At 35.5% G+C, this 19,337-nt stretch overlaps 1 protein-coding gene across 1 annotated transcript; it reads right to left on the minus strand.

The window, feature by feature from the left end:
- Positions 1-1,103: 1,103 nt before the first annotated feature.
- On the minus strand, positions 1,104-9,517 carry LOC115986649 (SUN domain-containing protein 1-like). The gene is made up of 2 exons (XM_031109876.1): positions 8,160-9,517; positions 1,104-2,254 (listed from the first exon to the last, which is right to left on the minus strand). The coding sequence occupies exons 1-2, from the start codon at positions 9,246-9,248 to the stop codon at positions 1,955-1,957; spliced, it is 1,389 nt and encodes a 462-aa protein (XP_030965736.1). The 5' UTR covers positions 9,249-9,517; the 3' UTR covers positions 1,104-1,954.
- Positions 9,518-19,337: the final 9,820 nt, after the last annotated feature.

A 19,337-nucleotide genomic window follows, 5' to 3' on the forward strand; every position in this document is an offset into this window, starting at 1 on the left:
ACCAAAGGTAAGAGATTCTTGATGTTCAATGTTTAGTATCATTAGCTTTACAGCACCGGTCAAATTTACCATCAAAATATATGGTAGGTAGTAGGCTATTAGCAGTATTGCCCCTTAAGCCTCTATCCCTATCTGTCTTCGACGAAGACTGGGTTTTTCATTATCGGCAATTTCTCCACATAGCTTAGCAGTGCCTTGTTGTTGACGGTAAAAATTTTGAAATGGCATTGACTTTGTGGGATGGTGGCTGGGTTTGATGTTCTTAGCTTAGGGGGTAGAGATGCCAATTGGGGCTTCAAAGTGGACATAGATTTTGGGTCTGCCAGAGGGTGTACCGAAGTGATATGGTGACAACATTCACTCACTTCGCTAGACTACTTCGTGTGCTAATTGAAGTCATTGGTTTTGCATGGGGGCAATGAAGCCTAAACGTTGCTGTCTCACTGTTATTTCCTATGTTGCTGATATGAAGCTATTATATATTTGATAATAACAGAATCAAAAGAGCCCACTAATGTCTACAAGGAGATTCTTCCATTAGATGAGGATTTCTGCTTAAAAATTGACTGTTCAGATAATGTAGATATAAAACGATCATGAAAAATGTCTTTTTCTTCTGTTTTTTTTTTTTAGTACATTTTTTTTTTTGTTACTTCATTCTCCTAGCATGAAGTAACCTTGTTTAATAAAATATTTCTTACTTAAAATAGAAAAAGAAAAATATAGATCTCTAAAAGATCCTTATTATTATATAGAACATATTGACTTTTTTTTTTTCTTTTTTAAGTCAAGGCGGCCAAGTGTAGTTTTAATGTTATATTATTGGGAGAGAGAGAGACCACTGAACAGAGGAGGTGCTGTTGATGGAGGTTGGAGGGATACCAGTCGTTCAAAGTTCTGTTGAAGACAACTGCTTGATGTTGACGGCAGTGAAATTTAAAGTTGGGCTGTGAGCAGTTTGGTAATTTATTTTAAACAACAGTTTTCAATGTTTAAACAATATTATACATATTTCTACACTTTTTCACCCACACATATTTCCAAAAAATACAAACAATGTTAGAACAACATTACCAAACGAGCCTAATGACTTGAAATCCCAAATTCATGAAGGCCTACATTTGGAATAAGCCATTTACCAAAAATTCATCAATTTCGAACCAAGATGAGGTTACCAATCTTCAATTCCAAGTCTCAGTTACATACTAAAAGCTCCAATTGTATTCAAAACAACAAAATCCTCAAAACAAATTTAGTATAAATCCTAATTCTACAAAACTATTAAATTCAACAAAACCAATGAAAATTGAGCTTACAATACTTCAAATTATGAAAGATGAAAGTTCTGGTTCTATTTGTCACTGATGGCTATCCCCAAATGACAGAAGGCACCATCCGTAGTAGAGTTCATGATGACCCGGCCTTTTGGATCTTTCCAAAATTGAAAATTGAAAAGTGGAAGTGGCTAGTTTTTCTTCGGAACCTGACCTCCTCTGCCATTCGATCAGCAATGAGATCAAACCGCCATGTGATGGGAAGTGGAAGCCGCTAGTTTTTCATTTCTTTTACCTCTTAAGCCAAAAGCAAGCAAGCCATTGAGCACTCATTTACTCCATCATATGGGCACAAGAGAGAAAATGTTGACACAAATGTAACAAACTTACATTCACTCTACATTTGTCTACAATCAAATTAGATGTTCACTGTCCCATTAAAACGGTTTTTAGTTCACCTTAACATTGTAAGGTCAATTAAGCTCCTTCATAACTAGAAAGCAAGCACAAAATGAAATACACATCTATTTGATGAACACTAACATGATGGAATAGTGAACTTTAAACAGGTGACTGGACGTCTATATCTAGTAACTAGAAAGTTAGAAGTCTCAACGCTAGATCTAAATAAAGAATATAGAAAGTAGAAACTAGTACAAGAAAAGTGACAGAGTTGCAGCCTACATTGCCATCGTAGAAACAGAGTCAGGCTCCCGACCATGCACCCTGAAGCGATAGATGCATGTATGGGAAGGGCTTCCGTGGTTGGATGTGAAGTCAAGCCTAACTGTGTCAACAATGCCAGAGCCCGCTGAGTCCAACACATTGAAGGTTTGAGCATTGCTCTTTTCAAGGTCATAAGTAAACTCGGTTAAAAGAAACATCAGCTCAGTTTCAACTGCCACGTCCATATTATGCCCTTGCAGCCATCCAGAGACCCTGCAGTCCTTTGGAGCACTGGATCTGTCATATGCAACACTCTGTTCCAAAATAAATTTTCAAGTGAATCAATTATTAGCACAATTTGAAAAAGGGGAGCAATCAAGAGAAAAAGAGAGAACAGAATATGATACCAAATGATGTTGCAGTTTATTAAGAGTAATGAGGATGCAAAAGAAAAACAAATTGGAAATGCAGGCAAGTAATGAAATGGCCTCGCACAAAGGCTTTCCTCATAGAAAGAGTTACTGAAGCAATGCAGAAATCCAGCAAGTACAAACTCAAGAAGAAACGATAATGGGAATAAAACATAACATATGCAATCTTAGTAGTCAATTCTTCTAATCTTTGTAAGGAAAAAAATAGTTATACAAGAATGAGCACAAATTACAGTGAATTTTTTTTTTTTTTTTTTTAAATTCATTATAGAAGATGCACTTTTAAACTTCTCTTGTATCTTAATGCCTCAGGTCTGTAAATCTCAAATATAAATTCAAAAAAATAAAACGGGTCTGTATAGATAAGGCAAGTAACAAAACAGAAAAAAGGCTCAAATGAATCTCAACACAACAGTTTAATATATACAACCTGCAAGATGGAACTATACCTTATACACATGTCCCCTCACCTAGATGGTGCAAAATAGTACCATGAAATGCACAAATTCTGATTTTTTTTAGATACTTCAGCCAATATTTCATTAAAAACAAGAGCACACAGAATAATCCCCAAAACAGAGCAGGAAAGGAACCTAAACAGGGGCACATCCCAGTCCAAAGTTTGATGTGTCTTTTGCAGAACCTAATAGGCCATTCACAAGAAGTGATTGATAATCAAAACTGCTAGTTTTTTTCCCCTATTGGTAAGTTACACATGCACTAATGGTCTTGAATCCACACCCTCATTAATCTAACTAAACCTGAAATAAATCAAATTAGAACAAACCACTATTTTGGTCCCAGACTTATGTGGAGGCAAAACTATTGAACTATTCTTAACAGGCATCCAACAAAAACTCAGAAGTGAGAAAATGGAACAGTCAGCCATAAAGAAAGGAAAGGAATCCCTCTAGTCAGGGAAACTACAATGTATAATACTAGTGGCATGTTACCAAAAAGAGCTTATGCCAAGCCCAAAGGCTGCTCTCCATTTGACATCTTAAAACATCTGAAGGAATCAAATTAACATCCTCCCAATGGACTGGCAATAAAAAAATTTCTAAAACGGCAGTTTTAAATAACAAATCAAAATTTTCAAACACCTATGAAGATTCAGAAACTAGCAATTATATATATACATATATGAAGAAGAAAAAGATATAATCAATCAATGAACAAAACAATATATATATATACATATATGAAGAAGAAAAAGATATAATCAATCAATGAACAAAACTTGGATAGTAGGATAAAATCAAAACTGCTAGTGTTTTTTTTTTTTTTGGAGAGGGGGGCCAAATCCACCAATGAACAAAACTTTTTTTTGATAAGTAAATAATACTTCATTGAATAAAAACAAAGAGAACACAAGGAACTAAAGCACATAGGCAGTGTGCTAAGGACGTAACAAAAAGAAACCACAATGCATGAAAATTAGAACAATCAAGCAAATCAGCCAAAGAAACAAAAGAAAAAACACCTGAAGCATTTGTCCACTCAAATAAGGTCTAGAGGAAAGATAGCTTCAAATCATGAATAGGTCTCTCACTTCCTTCAAAAGTACGAGCATTCCTTTCAAGCAAAATACCCCACATAAGAAAATAAGACAATGAGGGATCATGGCCCATATCACTGCAGATCTATGCTTGTTGAATTTGTGAATCCAGGTGGCCAAAAGTTCCACCACCCCCCATTGAACCCCGAATAATGGAAACACCAAATTCCACAATTCTCTAGCTATAGAGCAGTGCATAATTAATGATCAGTAGTTTCTTCACCTCTCTTACACATGCAATACAAGTCAACTACAACAACTTGACGGCTCCTCAAATTATCAATAGTTAAAATCCTTCCCAAAGCAGCAGTACAAAGGAAGAAACTAACCTTGGTTGGCACTTTTGACTTTCATAGGCTAAATAATAATCACTGCGTCTGATAAGATTCCTGATGTTAGAAAGTTTCTGGTTCATTTATAAGAAACTTTTACTAGAACAGGGATAGTTTGGTAAATTCTTAATTTTCTGGAATGGATTGCAATGGACTGTACTGGAGGCCCTAGAGACCCATGAGTCTTTATGTTTTTGGTCCTTTTTCTACTTGGTTAAATGTTCTTAAATGCTTTTCTTTGTTATTAAGAATCCTAGTTTTTTCTAGGAAAAGGTTATCTATGAGCCCAAGTCTACTTAGGAAAGGGTTTTGCAATAGCCTATGATATATAAGGCTTCTATGCAATCAATAAAATAAATATAAAGAAAGATTAAATTTAATGAAATTCAACAGCTTATTTTAATGCTTGATGGTGCAATTGCCTTCTCATACCCAAGTTTAATTGCCTAGGGAAACCAGGTGTGATTGTTGGGTTTATTGTTCTTTGTGCCTTGTTCTATTTATTGTTCTGGCACCAAACAAACATCAAATTCATTCAAGATCCACTCTTTTAATTTACCTAAGATCTTAAACATCAAACCCTATTTAAGAACCCTTCAAGATCTCCAAAATAGAAATCCTAATTAAGCACCGAATTTCTAAAGATCCTACATCAAAACTGGTACCAAAGTCCATTAAGACTTCTGCCCTACATCAGAGGGCTGCAATTTTCTTCATTTCAGAGATCCCATATGTCTCTCTCTCTACCATCCTCCCTCAAGTGTCTTTTTTCTTCTCTTTTTTCCCCCATTGTCTCTTATGTCTCTCCACTTTCCATTTTCTATATGCCATGCACATGTGAGATGGTGATGCAGACAGTAAAGAGTTCAAGAAAATACAAGTTTATAAATTTATATATCAAATTATTCAAGAGTTGGGATCTAGTTTAGATGGGGGCCCTTCTTGGCACATTTCATAGGCTAAATAGTAATCACTGCGTCTTATAAGATTCCTGATGTTAGAAAGTTTCTGGTTCCTTTATAAGAAACTTTTACTAGAACAGGGATAGTTTGGTAAATTCCTGATTTTCTGGAATGGGTTGCAATGGACTGTACTGGTACTGGAGGGATTTATGTTTGTGCCTTGTTCTATTTACTGTTCTGGCACCAAACAACCATCAAATTCATTCAAGATCCACTCTTTTAATTCCTTAACATTACCAAAGATCTTAAACATCAAACCCTATTTAAGAACCCCTCAAGATCTCCAAAAAAGAAATCCAAATTAAGCACCAAATTTCTAAAGATACATCAAAACTGGTACCAAAGTCCATATGTCTTTGGTAACTTCTGCCCTACATCAGAGGGCTGCAATTTTCTTCATTTCAGAGATCCCATATGTCTCTCTCTCTACCATCCTGCCTCAAGTGTCTTTTTTCCCCCATTGTCTCTTATGTCTCTCCACTTTCCATTTTCTATCCTCTCACATTTGAATGAGGTTTTCTTAGGTCAAAGACTGACTCAATTTAAATTTTAGTATATATCATTTTGACTAATTACTACTTCAGATTTTTCTTTCCCTATATGCCCATATATTCCAAAAGGTTATTGTTGCACCCTAACCGAGTAGGGAAGATGCCAACTTCAACAAACCAACTCAATCATTCAGTTCACCCACTAAATTACTACAGATTAACTCCAAATTATAAACCACCAACTGCCAAACCATATGCACCATTAAATCACATTATCAAAAATGTAAAATACTAACCCCGTCACATTTAACTATGCAATTGGTGACAATTAACTGTACGTGACTTTGCTGTGTTTTCAACGACTGCTAAGCCTCATTAGTCACACCACAAGAAGAACCTCAAAACATGTAACTCTAACCCAAGATTCTTCTTTCTCCAGGCCTTTGCCTTCCCCAACCAAAATTAAACAGAATGATCCAAAATCATCAACTAAAAGATGCTTTCTCATAAATCATTCCCCCGCCCCTCTAAAAAAATAAAATCTAGCAAATATCATGTAAATTTAAAAACTTTCAGGAAATAAAAGCTCACAAGTGCATACTTAACCAGGTGAGCTGGGGCAAAAGTTCACCTGTGCAACATCTCAGTCTAAAAATTATTCGAACCTCAAAATATGTACATCAGCTTCCAACCCTTATATTAAGCTTCCATGCAATTACAACTCTAAAAAAGGCTAAAATTCCATGTCTTCTTCCTTAAAAATTACTCCATCTTATGTAAAAATAATATTATGTAAAAGAAGAAAGAAGATATGGTTCAAATACAGAATGTGGACCGAATCACTCCTAAAAAAATAGTTACAATTTCATATTTAAAAACTAAATTTACAAAATAAAGAAAAGACAATGAGGAAATGTTTCCCAAGCAGACATCCAATCATACAAGGACCTTTCCAATGATGATATTACATGACTAGGACTTTCACTTCCAACAAGCATTCTCCTATTTCTTTCTTGCCAAATTGTCCACACAACACCCAAGGGGACAAACTTTCAAATTATTGAAATTCTATAACAGAATCTCCCTTGCTAACACTCCAGCATCTCAATTATAGTCTTGAGAATCAGGCAAAATATCCCAAACAATACACACACAAAATACTAGATATCAATAGCCATTTGACATTCCAACAAGCATTCTCCTATTTCTTTCTTGCCAAATTTTCCACAACACACAAGGGGACAACCTTTCAAATGATTGAAATTCTATGACGACAGAAACTTCCTTGCTAACACTCCAGCATCTCAATTATAATCTTGAGAATCACACAAAATATCCCAAAAAATACACACAAAATTCTAGATATCAATAGCCATTTGAAAATGGAATAACAAGTGCTCAAATGATTCCACACTCTTCTTGCACATGCAACACCAATTAATAATAATGATATGTCATTTCAGAGATTGTCCAATGTCATTATTTTCCCCAATGCTGTTGTCCTTGCAAAAACCTTACTTGGTAACCTTAAGACCAAAATGCTCCACCAAGGAAATGAAGATACAACAGTGACCCACAAAATATTGTAATAGAAAGAAACTTCAAATCATCCACTTTCTGTTGCTCTCCAAGATATCTTCAAGTCAGGCTTTCAAGTATGTCTTCACTTCCCACCCTGCCTTGGGCATAAGTCATAATAGAATACCCCTAATTCCACCCCAATCCATAGTTAATATTATTGCTAATTACTAATCTGATTCCAAGTAAACCGGAATATATAGCATACCACCCACTAAATTGAGGACACGTTCTTCCCAAAAATCAATTTGAGCTTCAAAGGACACCAGATTTCATAGTTTAAAAATGCTCCCCACTCTTAGGGAAACAGTACACTGTTGCCACTTTTCTCTCTCTCTCTCTTTTTTTTTTTTTGTTTTTTTTGTTTTTTTTGGGGGTTTCGTAACTATGAAATTGTCACTAACTAATGAAGATAATAAATCCTTAGTCTCACAGGCATTTTTAGGCATACATTGTTCAAAATAAAAGGTGCAAAAATGAATGCAAACATGATCTAGCATAATTATAATTTATCCATTTGCTTTTCATGCATAAAAATAATTTTTCACAACCATCCCACCAAATCTTTCAAATGTTAAAACCTTAATACTTTATCCAGGTATAGCAAAGCTTACTAAAAGTATACAACATCCTTATCAAACATTTCAGAACTAAATTCAATATCCACCACTACTATCCATAAAAGATCAAATCTTCAGCTTCCTAAAGACACAGATGACTACAAGTCTAAACTATCCAATCCATAGGTCTATTGTCAATTCAACATCTCATAATACACTCAAATTCAACAAAATAACACAAATGCACATATTCAAAAACAAATTCAACAACATCAATAGCAAAAGCAAAGGGCATAATAAGCATCACCTGAGCAACATGCTCCAAAGTAACAGCCTCGGGAACAATACCCGTCCGCAGCTTAATCTGCACGAAACCACTGCTACCACTCAACGCAAAGCACTGCCCGGGCTCTCCAAAACTCGGTCTCAACATCTTATCCGCATTGTTAGGAACCGTACTTCTACCACCTTTCAAGAACCAATTCCCTCCTTTCCCAGCAGAAAACGGCTCCGAATGCTTCACCACCGACCCTCCTCCCGTCGCCAGTGCATAATCCACACGGCCTAAACCGTCCGCCGCGTGTTTCTCTATCTCTCTCTCGATCATTTCCCTTGCATACGCTCTTATCTCATCCAAACTCCCTTCACCATCGCCTCCATACTCTTTACTCCTCGCTGCTTTCAAGTCCTCATATATCTTCTCGAATTCCTCCTTCGATAACCATTCCACTGACTTCGATTTCAATTCTAATACAGATTTCTCTAAATTCTCGCTCTTCGCTTCCAATTCTTTCAAAATTCCACTTCTGTCTTCAATTTTTTCGGCGAATTCTTTCTTTAACCCTCCGATCTCGTTGTCGATTTTCCGATCAACAACTTCGACTTGAACTTGCATCATCTTCGCCGTCTTTTTGAGAAACGCTTCCATTTCAGCGATCCGTCCCTCGAATTCCATGTGCGTTCTAACAAACGCGTTTCCGTTCCCGCTTTCATCGAGATTCGGCTTCAAAGCGAGTCGGTAAACGAGTTGAGCCAACCCGGCGAGCACAACGATGAGAACCAAGTTCTTAGCCAAAATCCGAGCAATCGTAACCCATCGCGACTGTACCTGCTCGGGTCGGGTCGCGCCAACCTTGGTCCGACCCCGACGAACGGTCACGTTCGTGTTGTTCGGTGCTACGGACGACGATTTCTTCGCCAGGTCCTTCTCGCCGCCGCGAATGGAGTGGTGGCTTAGATCTTTGGAGTGCTTTTCGACGGCGGTGGCTTGCGGCGGAGTGGCTTCGTTTGTGGCGGTGGTGTCGAGCAATTCGATGTTGGTGGTTTTTTCCGACGCCACCACAGGACGGCGTCGAGCCGCCGGGTTCGCCGTTATAGACACGGTCGAAGCCGACATTTGATTTTGAAATTTTGGTACTCAAAATTTCAACTTTCCAATAAAATCCAGAAAGAGAGAGAGAGAGAGAGAGAGAGGGAGAGAAATGATGAGTGAGTATTTATTATTATAGTAAGTGAAAACTATGTATATATTTATGTAGTTGAAATAAACTAATAATAGAGAAAAGTGAAGATTGATTGATTATTGAATTGGGAGAGAGGGAATTCAAAACACAAAAAACAAAAACAAAAACGAACGAAAAAACCGACGCGACCTTTGGAGGGCTTTTGCTGATTTTTTAAAAATAAAAAAACTCAAAACCTAAAAAGGACAGAGAGAGGGGTGAGTCACTGGAATATGGACTTTTTTCTGGACAGTGGATGGGTGCCACATCAAGCGGGTCGGATCTGATTGTACTTTTTTTTTTTTAAAAGTCAATGATCCAATGGTGATGATATTTAGAATTAATCTTACCATATTTTTTTTTTTTTAAAAAGGCTAATGATTTTAATATTTTATTAATTAAGGATAGAGAAACCAAATTACAAGAAAACCAAAAAAAAAAAAAAAAAAAAAAAATTAATACAATAGTTATAAAGGAGAGGAGAATTTGAACTTGATGCCTCTTTTGCCTGAAATGGAGAGTGTTCCATTTAAAAGTCAAGTTACATTTTCAAATAAATATAAGGTCAGTTTAGGATTTTCATTTTTTTGTTCAAAAAAATCCTTACACCCCTATGTTTAAGTAGAGACAAAACTAAAAGACAATCTGGTAAAACTACAACTCTAACTCCTACTAAAACATTACCTAAAAAATAGGGTCACTCTCCTGTTGATTTTCAAATTATTTTAACCACTTATAAATTAGATTTTCAAAATAAAAATTATATATAAAAAATAAAGACACAAGTTTTTTTTTTTTTTTTTGGCTATAAAATAGAACAACTAAGCCCAACGTTTTCACTTTTTTTTTTTTCCCCTTTATCTATACTCTATACTACTATTTAAGAAATTTCCCCCTTTTGAGATCCTTATATTTTTTGTTTAAAAATACCCCTACATCCCTAAGTTTAAGTAGAGACAAAATTAAAGAACAATCCGGTTAAAATACAACTCTAACTCCCACTAAAACATTACCTAAAAAATAGGGTCACTCTCTTGTTGATTTTCAAATTTTTTTTATCCACTTATAAAATAGATTTTCTAAATAAAAATTATATATAAAAAATAAAGAAACAAGCTTTTTTTTTTGCTATAAAATAAGACCACTAAACCCAAAAAAAGACCTCATCGCACACGCGAAGCTTGTGTTATGAGGCTAGTATATATATAAAAAGATAGAAATTCTACTCATAGCTAATCTAGGTATATATGTGTGTGGGTTTCATTTAGCTCAACTAGTAACGTCTATGATGGTGAAATAAGATATCTATGGTTCAATATCCGCCTACATCCAAAACCGATTGATGTCTTGGTTTGATAATAAAGAACTATTATAAGGAACAGATATCGTAGGTTGAAACTCTAAAAAATAAAAAGAATAAAAAAAAAATATATATGTGAGTGAAGCTCCATCCTAGAGACTTGAATGTCGACCTTTGCCCCTCACACCGAACAAACACTTATACTTATAGAGTGAACTTTGTGCCAAGGGTGCGCATTAGGTAGAGTGGCATGATCTCGACCCTAAATTTATTTGAAAATGTTGTAAACACCTCAATTTGTACCCATTAATAAATTTTGGTCTCCGGCCCCAATGATTAGCTTGACATATTTCAACCAAGGGTAACTAAAGAGTTCACAATAGTTTGGAAGTAATCACAACTCAAAAGTGCTCAAACTGCTTTGAAATCAATACTGAAAAATGACATTTACTCACTGTTTTGACTATAACTTTTTATCCACAAAGAATTTTTTAGTGGGGTCTATTTCATTGGAAAGTAGACATCCTGACTTCAATTTGAACACAAATTTTGCCAAATTTGGATTTATATTGAGTAAGTTATGACCATTTGAAATTGGGCTAACTGAGCAGTTTGATTTTTCGGGTTTTAAAATTTCATTTTAAGGGCACAAAACATCATTCTTTGATATGGGCCGGCTCCTAGACCCTTGGGAACATCCAAAGACCATTAAAAAGCCCTGAAAACTCTAATTTTAACTTTTAAATACTCATCTTATGTCTCAAATCAAAACTCTAGCTAGAGGGAGTATTTTTTGGCCTCCATATTCTTTAAAACCCTTTTTTCTCTTTTCAAAACCCTAGGGCAGCACCTTAGAACCTTTTTTACAAAATTAAAACCTCTCTTTAGTTAGTTCTAAGGTAGAAAGTTTGTTTCCAAAATTGTTTTCTAAAACCTTTTCAAAACCTTGTGTTCTTGAATTGTGATTACTAACTATTGTTGTGTTCTTTCATTATTGTTGTCTTCTCCATCTAATATTTGTATTATAGGCATTGAGGGGTCGATTAAAACAATCTCAAATTTGTGATTCTAAAGTAAGGTGAGTCTCTTTTCCATGATTTCCCACCTTGCTACATATGATTCACATGAGTTCTTGATGTAGTTTCTCTAGTTATTTTATTTGCTTGTTGATTTTATTATGTTTGATATTTTTTTTTAATTTGATTTTAGGTTGATTATAATCTTTTTGAGGTTGTTCTTGTTTTATTATTTTGGTTTCATGTAAAATTAACATGCATATTTAGTTTATGTTAGTTTAGTATATTTGTTTTGTTTCATGTTTATTTGTTTATATTGATATTTGTTTTATTTTCTTTATGTTAGTTTAGTGTTTAGGGTTCTAACATGCCTGTTTGATCTCACATGTTATATCTTTGTTTGATTAAATCTCTAAAACTGTAATTTTTCAAATCTGTGTTAGAGGATGCGCATGCATCCATCGAGTATTTGTGTGCATGGTCCAACCATGCGTACGCATACTATGCGTACACACCTCGGACCCAGATTATGGCAAAATTCTTGTTTTTGTTTATTTAGTTATTCTTTCACGTGATATGTGATTCTGTTTGACTTATTTAGGTTAATTAATCGAGTTTAATTATTTTCCATGTTCATTTGAATCCTTTTGCCATATTTAGTTTATTTAATATCTTTTCCTTGTGTGTTTATATTTAATTGTCAACTTGCCATGTTTAATTTATTTTGTTTAATTATGTTTTATTTGTTTCCTTTTATATTGTGATCTTTAATATGTTGTGTGTGTTATTTCCTTAAGTGCATTATGTATGTTTAGGTTAAGGATTAGGGCTCTCTTAATAAAATCTTTAATCAAATATGGCCTAGTAACACATAATGGAAGCTAGCTCACAAGCCGGGCGGTCTTGGGTGCCTAACACCTTCTTAAGCCGAGCGGTCTTGAGTGCCATAATCTGGTATATAGACCCATGTATGTAAATCATTGGCCCAAAAGGCCTAATATGGTTCCTAGACCTAATCTAGGTGGCAACTCCACTTTTCTCTACCACGGTCCACTCGGTCGGGGCGTGCTCTCCTTTGCACCCACAAATGTATCTTAGCCTTTAAATGGACATAATAAAATGGAGGGAATTCAAATCCACCTAGACACTCTAATGGATCTATTTGGATTGAGGGAGAGGGAAATAAAATTGGGGTGGATGGAGTTCTTCCCCTGAGCCCACCATTTTTCTTTTCCTCCCAAATTCATATAGAAAACAACTCAAATCCTTGTTTGGTAGTCTCCAAATCCCTTAAAGTCACATCAATCATGGTGTTGAAGATAAATTTGTCCACAAACAACTCTACTAGTTCATGCCACACCTTAGTATTGCCTTGATGCACCTCCCGTGAGTGAGAGGGGAAATGCATGCAAAGTTTGCTTCTCATCTAGCCCTTTCATTTCATCGATGCTTAGGTATCTCCTCACATGTTACTTCAGATATCTAGTCCCATCAAACTTTTCCGCATCAGAAATCTTAAACTTGAGAAGCGATGCAATAGGAACCTTTAAACTCATTCCCCCCATGTTATAGAGGTAATCACCTATTCCTTGCGCCTTACGGAAGGCAAGTTGCATATTTTCCATCTTTTCCCTCATGGCCATGGTTTCTACGATGAGCTTCTCAAATTGTTTGTTCCTTTCATATTTAACTTTTTTCTTTTCGTCCCATTCTTCCTCTTCCTCCTTATCATCATGGATTTCCACATGTGGAGGCTTCTTAAGCTTAGATTCCTCCAACCTAGTGAGACGCCCTCCCATTCTCTTAAGGGCCTCCCCATGTTCATCCAAAGCCTTAAGGATCTTTTGTGCCATTGGGTCTTCTATAGAGGTAGTCATTATTTCTTGGGGGTCGCTTGATCAAGCGCCTTCCTTTCTCTCAAATCCAAATGGGAGTGGGGACGTGTTTTCTTTTTTTTGATAGTGCAATGATGCCTGAAAGGAAGCCCCATTTTCATTAAGTTCATGTCCCAATTAAAGGTTCCTTTTAACATCGCAAGATTGCAAATGTGTCAACATGTTATGACGATTTGAGATATGAGAAAATCACTTTAACTCACACACAATCATAACTTTTTAATGGGGACTATCACCTTCGAGATACATCCTATAACTCCCACATCTCCTAGAATACACGCTTGCAATCATTTTTAAAGCATTTTGATCTTTTTGCTTTTGATTTTTCTTTGCATATTTTTTTTAAGCATATCATGCATGGGCATATTAGAGAGAGAAAAGAAATACCCAATGATATTTGACATTCCAATTTTGCTATATCTAAGCACACAAATATCATTGACACTACACTTTTGCTATGCCGAAGCATACATGTGTCATATTATGATTGGCGGGCAACAGTGGTGAGATGGTTATTAATACCTCTCTCTTAGGATTTTTAGTCATTCCTGTCAAAAAGAGTGATACAAGTGTTAAGTACAAGAGATAACTTAATCTTACTCATCACTAACAAGAGCCACAAAACTCACTTGCTTAGTTGTGCATAAAGATGCTCATCTAAGCTACAAAAGATACAAAATTTAGAAAACTTTGTTTCAATGGTCATCCAAGGTACACAAGTATCAATGTACACAAATACACACTGTTTTTGTATTTTTCTAATTTTTCCTTTTTATTTTTAATTTGAAAACATAACAAAATAAAAACTAAACAACCAAACAAAAACAGACAACCACATGAAAGCATGAAAGAAATATGCATATGCATGAAGACATGATAGAAAGGTGCAGATGCATGAAAGCATGATTCCAAAAGCAGATAAGAAATCAAGCAAAGGGAGTCCTACTTTAGATAGAAATAATTAAAGCAGAGGACAAACAAAAAAGACAATTAAGTCTTAGGCTCTTTTTCTCACCCACACAGCACGAGTCTTTGGCTGTGAAGATGAAAAGGCACGTGTCCTAGTATGCCTACTAAAGGACATAGAAGAATTAAGATTCTCTTGAAATTGAGTTAAAAGCTCAAGACTTTTAATAGCTCTCCAAACAAAGGAGTAGGTCCTTGAGAGGAAACCTGTGACCATTTGGACAATTGCTTATGAGAATACAACTTAAAGCAATTAGGATGAATGTGTCCAGAAACACTATAGTGGTGACAAACATGAGGTCTAATAAACGATTTAGAATTAGCCAAAATAGTTTTGGATTTCATACCTTTATTACCTTTCTCAGATTGGGGTACAAAGACAGTTCTTGATCCAGAAGCCATGGAAGAGGAGGGGCCGGAGAAAACAGCATATCCTAAGCCAGTCTTATCAAAACTGGGCTTTTGAGCACTCAATACCTCATTAAGCTTTGCACTAGACATCCTCTCTATTTGAGTTCTAGCTTGACTAAGCTCAACCTCAAGATTCTTGACCTTCTCTTCTAATAAGGTATTCTTCACAACAAGAGTCTCAACTAACCTTATAGTCTCATCTAGTTTGACTAACAAATCAGCCTTTTCAGTTTTTACCTCATTAAGCTCTTTTCTACACAGATGAAAAGTCTTTTCAGATTTTATGAATTCAGTGCATAGCTTATCATAGGCTTCCTGAAGGGTCATCTTCTTGGGTATTTCATCATTAGAAGAATCCTCATTGTCACTAGCACTCTCCACAGTCACCTTATCGGTTGTGGCAGCAAGGGTCATGACGTGACTACATTCACCCACATACTCATCAGAAGAGTCATCCTCAATATCACTCCAGGTAGCAACCAACTCTTTATCTTTGGATTCCTTGGTCTTTTTCTTCATGAGATAGTTTGGACACTTTATCCTCATATGACCAAAACCTTTGCATTTATGGCATTGGATGGGGGGTTTCTCATTCTTTCCCTTCCTTGAGGATTTAGGTTTCCTAGGAGGTTTGCCTTTATCATTTTTCCTAAACTGAAGAAGCTTGATAATCTCATCAGTTATGAAGGTTAGATCCTCATCCTCATCATCATCTTCATCTTCACTTTCAAAGTCCTCAATCTCTTCCTCTATACCCTTAAGAGCCAAGTTTTTACTCTTTCTACCTTTTCCCATTAAACCTAATCCCATCTCATAAGTTTGAAGGTTCCCTACAAGCTTAGTCAAAGGAATTTGATCAATGTCCTTTGCTTCTTCAATGGCAGTGATCTTAGCATGGAATCTTTTAGGTAAGGACCTAAGGATTTTCCTAACAATTTTGGATTCTGAAATACATTCTCCAAGGTTGAAGGCAGAATTTACAATATCCTTGAGTTTGGCATAGAACTCATCAAAGGTCTCATTCTCCTCCATCCTTATTTCTTCAAAACTACTAGTGAGTTATTGAAGTTTCACAGTCTTTACTGCCTTGGTACCTTCATAGGTGGTCTCAAGAATGGTCCACGCTTCCTTGGCAACTTCTGCAGATGATATTTTCTTGAATTCCTCATTGGTCACCCCACAAAACAAAGCATTCAAGACCCTACTATTGAAATTTGCTGCTATGATTGTTGCATCATCCCAATCCACCGGCGCTTCCTTTAGCTTAATCCAGCCAACTTCAACAGTAAGCATAATTAGTATGAAAACTTTCATACGAACTTTCCAGTACGCATAATTAGTTCCATCAAATAAAGGAGGAATCAAAAGAGATTGTCCACGATCCATGACAACGGGGGTCAAGGATCACACTCAGGAAATTAATCCAATAAGAGTGTACCCGCTCTGCTACCACTTGTTGGGAAATTTAGACCCCGGTTGATAGAATTAACAAGTTTTAAATCCAAGTTGTTAATTAGATTTATTATCAATAAAATTTGTTAAAACAAACAAACATCAATATCATGTCAAAATCATGCAGCGAAAAAAATAAATAAGACAAGATATGATAACCCAGGAAAACCAATGAAATAAATTAGTTTCATAGTAAAAAACCTGGGGGGAAACCTTCCCAAAAAGTAATCCACTATAGTAAAGAGAAGTTTCAGATCTAGTACAAAACTTTTGTCCTTAGACTCTACAATCTTTGCAGATGAACTCACAGCAGAAACCTTCTACCACTTCAGAACTTCTAAATTCTTCAATATATGAACGCCACCCTTTGATGCACGAATTCCAGTACGTGACTAACCAATTGCGCGGATCCCTGTACGCGACTTAATCACCAACTAGAAGAAGATTGTTGGATGCAAAGTTCTTCACTTCATCAACAATGAAGATCAAGAAGCACTTGGTTACAAAACCCTAAGGCGCAAAGACGCAGTAACTTCTTTCAGAGAGAATAAGGCATTGGTCACCTTTTTCATATGTTTTCATTGTATTCTCTTATGTGATGGCCTCTAAAATAAGCCTTATATAGGTTTAGGGTTGTGAGAAAAGAAACCCTACACAAATACAAAAACTTGGGCCAAAAATCAGATTTGGAAATTTGAATTCCTGTAACCTCGATCGATCAAGAGGTGTCGAGGAGGTGTCGAGTTTTAAATTTCGATAGATATAGTTATCGAGAAGCTATCGAAGAGCTGTCGAGGAGACATAAGCTTTCTCGATTGATCCACCAGCTATCAAGAGGTGTCGAGATTGCGATGACAATCTACTAAAGAGCTTGATAAATAGCCTAGCTGTCGAGAGGTGTCGAGCAACTGTTGAGCTATTTGTTCGTAGGTGTCGAGCTATTTGTCCAGCTTTAATGAACATATTTTCTTCACTTGTTTCTTGGTCCAATCTTCATGGCTTTAATATTAGACTTGAACAACATGTTTCTTAAAGTATTAAACACATTCTAGATCTATCCAAATACAAGTAAAGTGCGTTTTGTCAAAGGATTAGCCAATTACACAAAATATGTCCTTAACAATTACCCAAAAAGCACTTATTATAGGTGCATATAATTGCTAAACAAACTAACCCTAAGGAAGGTTTTAGAGATAGTTGCGGACCAATAACGGTGATGGGTTGCTTTTTGTTGCTTGTTGTGGTAGCCTAGGTAAGCAAATGTTACGTTAATTGGACGTTTGGTTAGCCGTGATGTTACATTATGCCGTAATATTACGTTATTGTAATCTTATATTAATGTAATCTCAATACAATAATACACTATTACATTGTTTAGGAAGGTGATGAGATTAATATGATGTGATATATTTTGTAATTTTAAATTATGATAATGTTAAAAAAAATCAAATAAACCAAAAATCTTAATGTCACGTCATCGTAATTTGTATCACATTAAGGGCACATCATAGTGAACAAAACGCCCCCTAGATTGATTCATTGTTGTGGCTCTAGTTGGCTCCAATTCCATGTTAACGTTGTCAAGTTTGAGGAAGAAAAAAGGAAAAGTAAAAGTAAGAGTAAGAGTGAAAAGCCCTTACGGTGTATATAGTGACCTCAATAAATTCATACTGAAGAACCCTAAATTAACCTTTTAAACTAATCCTAGAATTAGTTTACTTGTTCCATAATTATATAGACCTATTTAGGTCTTTTGGCTATTATATCATTGACGCTAACAACACAACTTTCCATGAAACCTTTTCACCCTTCTCTAAGGACCTACAGCCATAAAACCTTTGAGAGCTTCATAGTCATAGATAGAACTTTCCTCAAACTTACAATTTTTAGACATTCTTCAAACATTCTATCTCCCCTGGCATCTGTTCAACAATTGCCTTTCCATGATGTAGCCCTGTGAAATGCTGTATTTGGCAATTATTATATTATATGCTTTTATAAACCCTGGTGTCATGTTTTGATTTTGAATACATGAAAAGTGGAGGTTTTGTGCAGAACAGATTCATATGGGGATTCAAAATAGTAAGTTAGGAACGGTTTGAAAGAATTAAGGAAAGTAGCATCTCGAGTTTTTAAAACTCGAGATCCATATTAGAACTCGAGTGCTAAAGACTCGCGTTGCGAGTGGAAAAATGCCACATAGATCTCGAGTCTTTAAGACTCGAGTTTTATGCAAAAAAATTTCACCTATAGTGGTGTTTTTAAGCCTTACAGTGATGTTTTAAAGCCCTATAGCGGCGTTTTCCTGCAAATTTTTTTTGTAAGTTCCAGGTTTAAGGAGTTCTATAGTGGCGTTTTTAATCCCTATAGTGACGTTTTAAATCCATATAGCGGCGTTTTTTACAATTTATGGAAATCGAGTCTTTAAAACTCGATTTTCAGGTCAATTTTTTTTCTCAAATCGAGACTTAAAAACTCGAGTTCCAAGATGGAACTCGAGTTTTAGATACTCGAGATGTTATTTTTCAAAATTGTTTTGAAACTTGACAATTAACTAAATTTTTTAATATTTATTGTTATTTAAAAAAAAATTCTGAAAAGTGTTATAACTGATGAATAAGCTGTGATGTCATGTTACTGTTACATGGCTTTTACCCTTTCTCCTTTTTAGCTAATAGTATTACTATTATGCGTGGCCATTTGGAGGTATATCAGCCTGCATTCAATCCAGTTGGCAAAATTCAACAAAATTAATGTTCCAATTCTTGCTCTAGCATGCCATATAGTATGCTATCATAAATACGGCTAGTATCTCATATATATATATATATATATATATATATAAATATAAATATATATGGCAAAATTTAGTTACGAATTTGGTTGTAACCTAAAATTACAACCTTACTCAATATTTTTCTATTAGAGGTGAATTTTGACAAA

Source organism: Quercus lobata, chromosome 4, assembly GCF_001633185.2.
Source record: "Quercus lobata isolate SW786 chromosome 4, ValleyOak3.0 Primary Assembly, whole genome shotgun sequence".
Taxonomy (NCBI): domain Eukaryota; kingdom Viridiplantae; phylum Streptophyta; class Magnoliopsida; order Fagales; family Fagaceae; genus Quercus; species Quercus lobata.

What these genes read in the sequence shown, in the direction of transcription:
- LOC115986649 (XM_031109876.1), bottom strand. Translation starts at nt 9,248, where the DNA reads ATGTCGGCTTCGACCGTGTCTATAACGGCGAACCCGGCGGCTCGACGC. An exon ending in CTTTGGAGCATGTTGCTCAG is followed by an intron (nt 2,255 to 8,159) that starts GTGATGCTTATT and finishes ATTTTGGAACAG; the next exon opens with AGTGTTGCATATGACAGATC.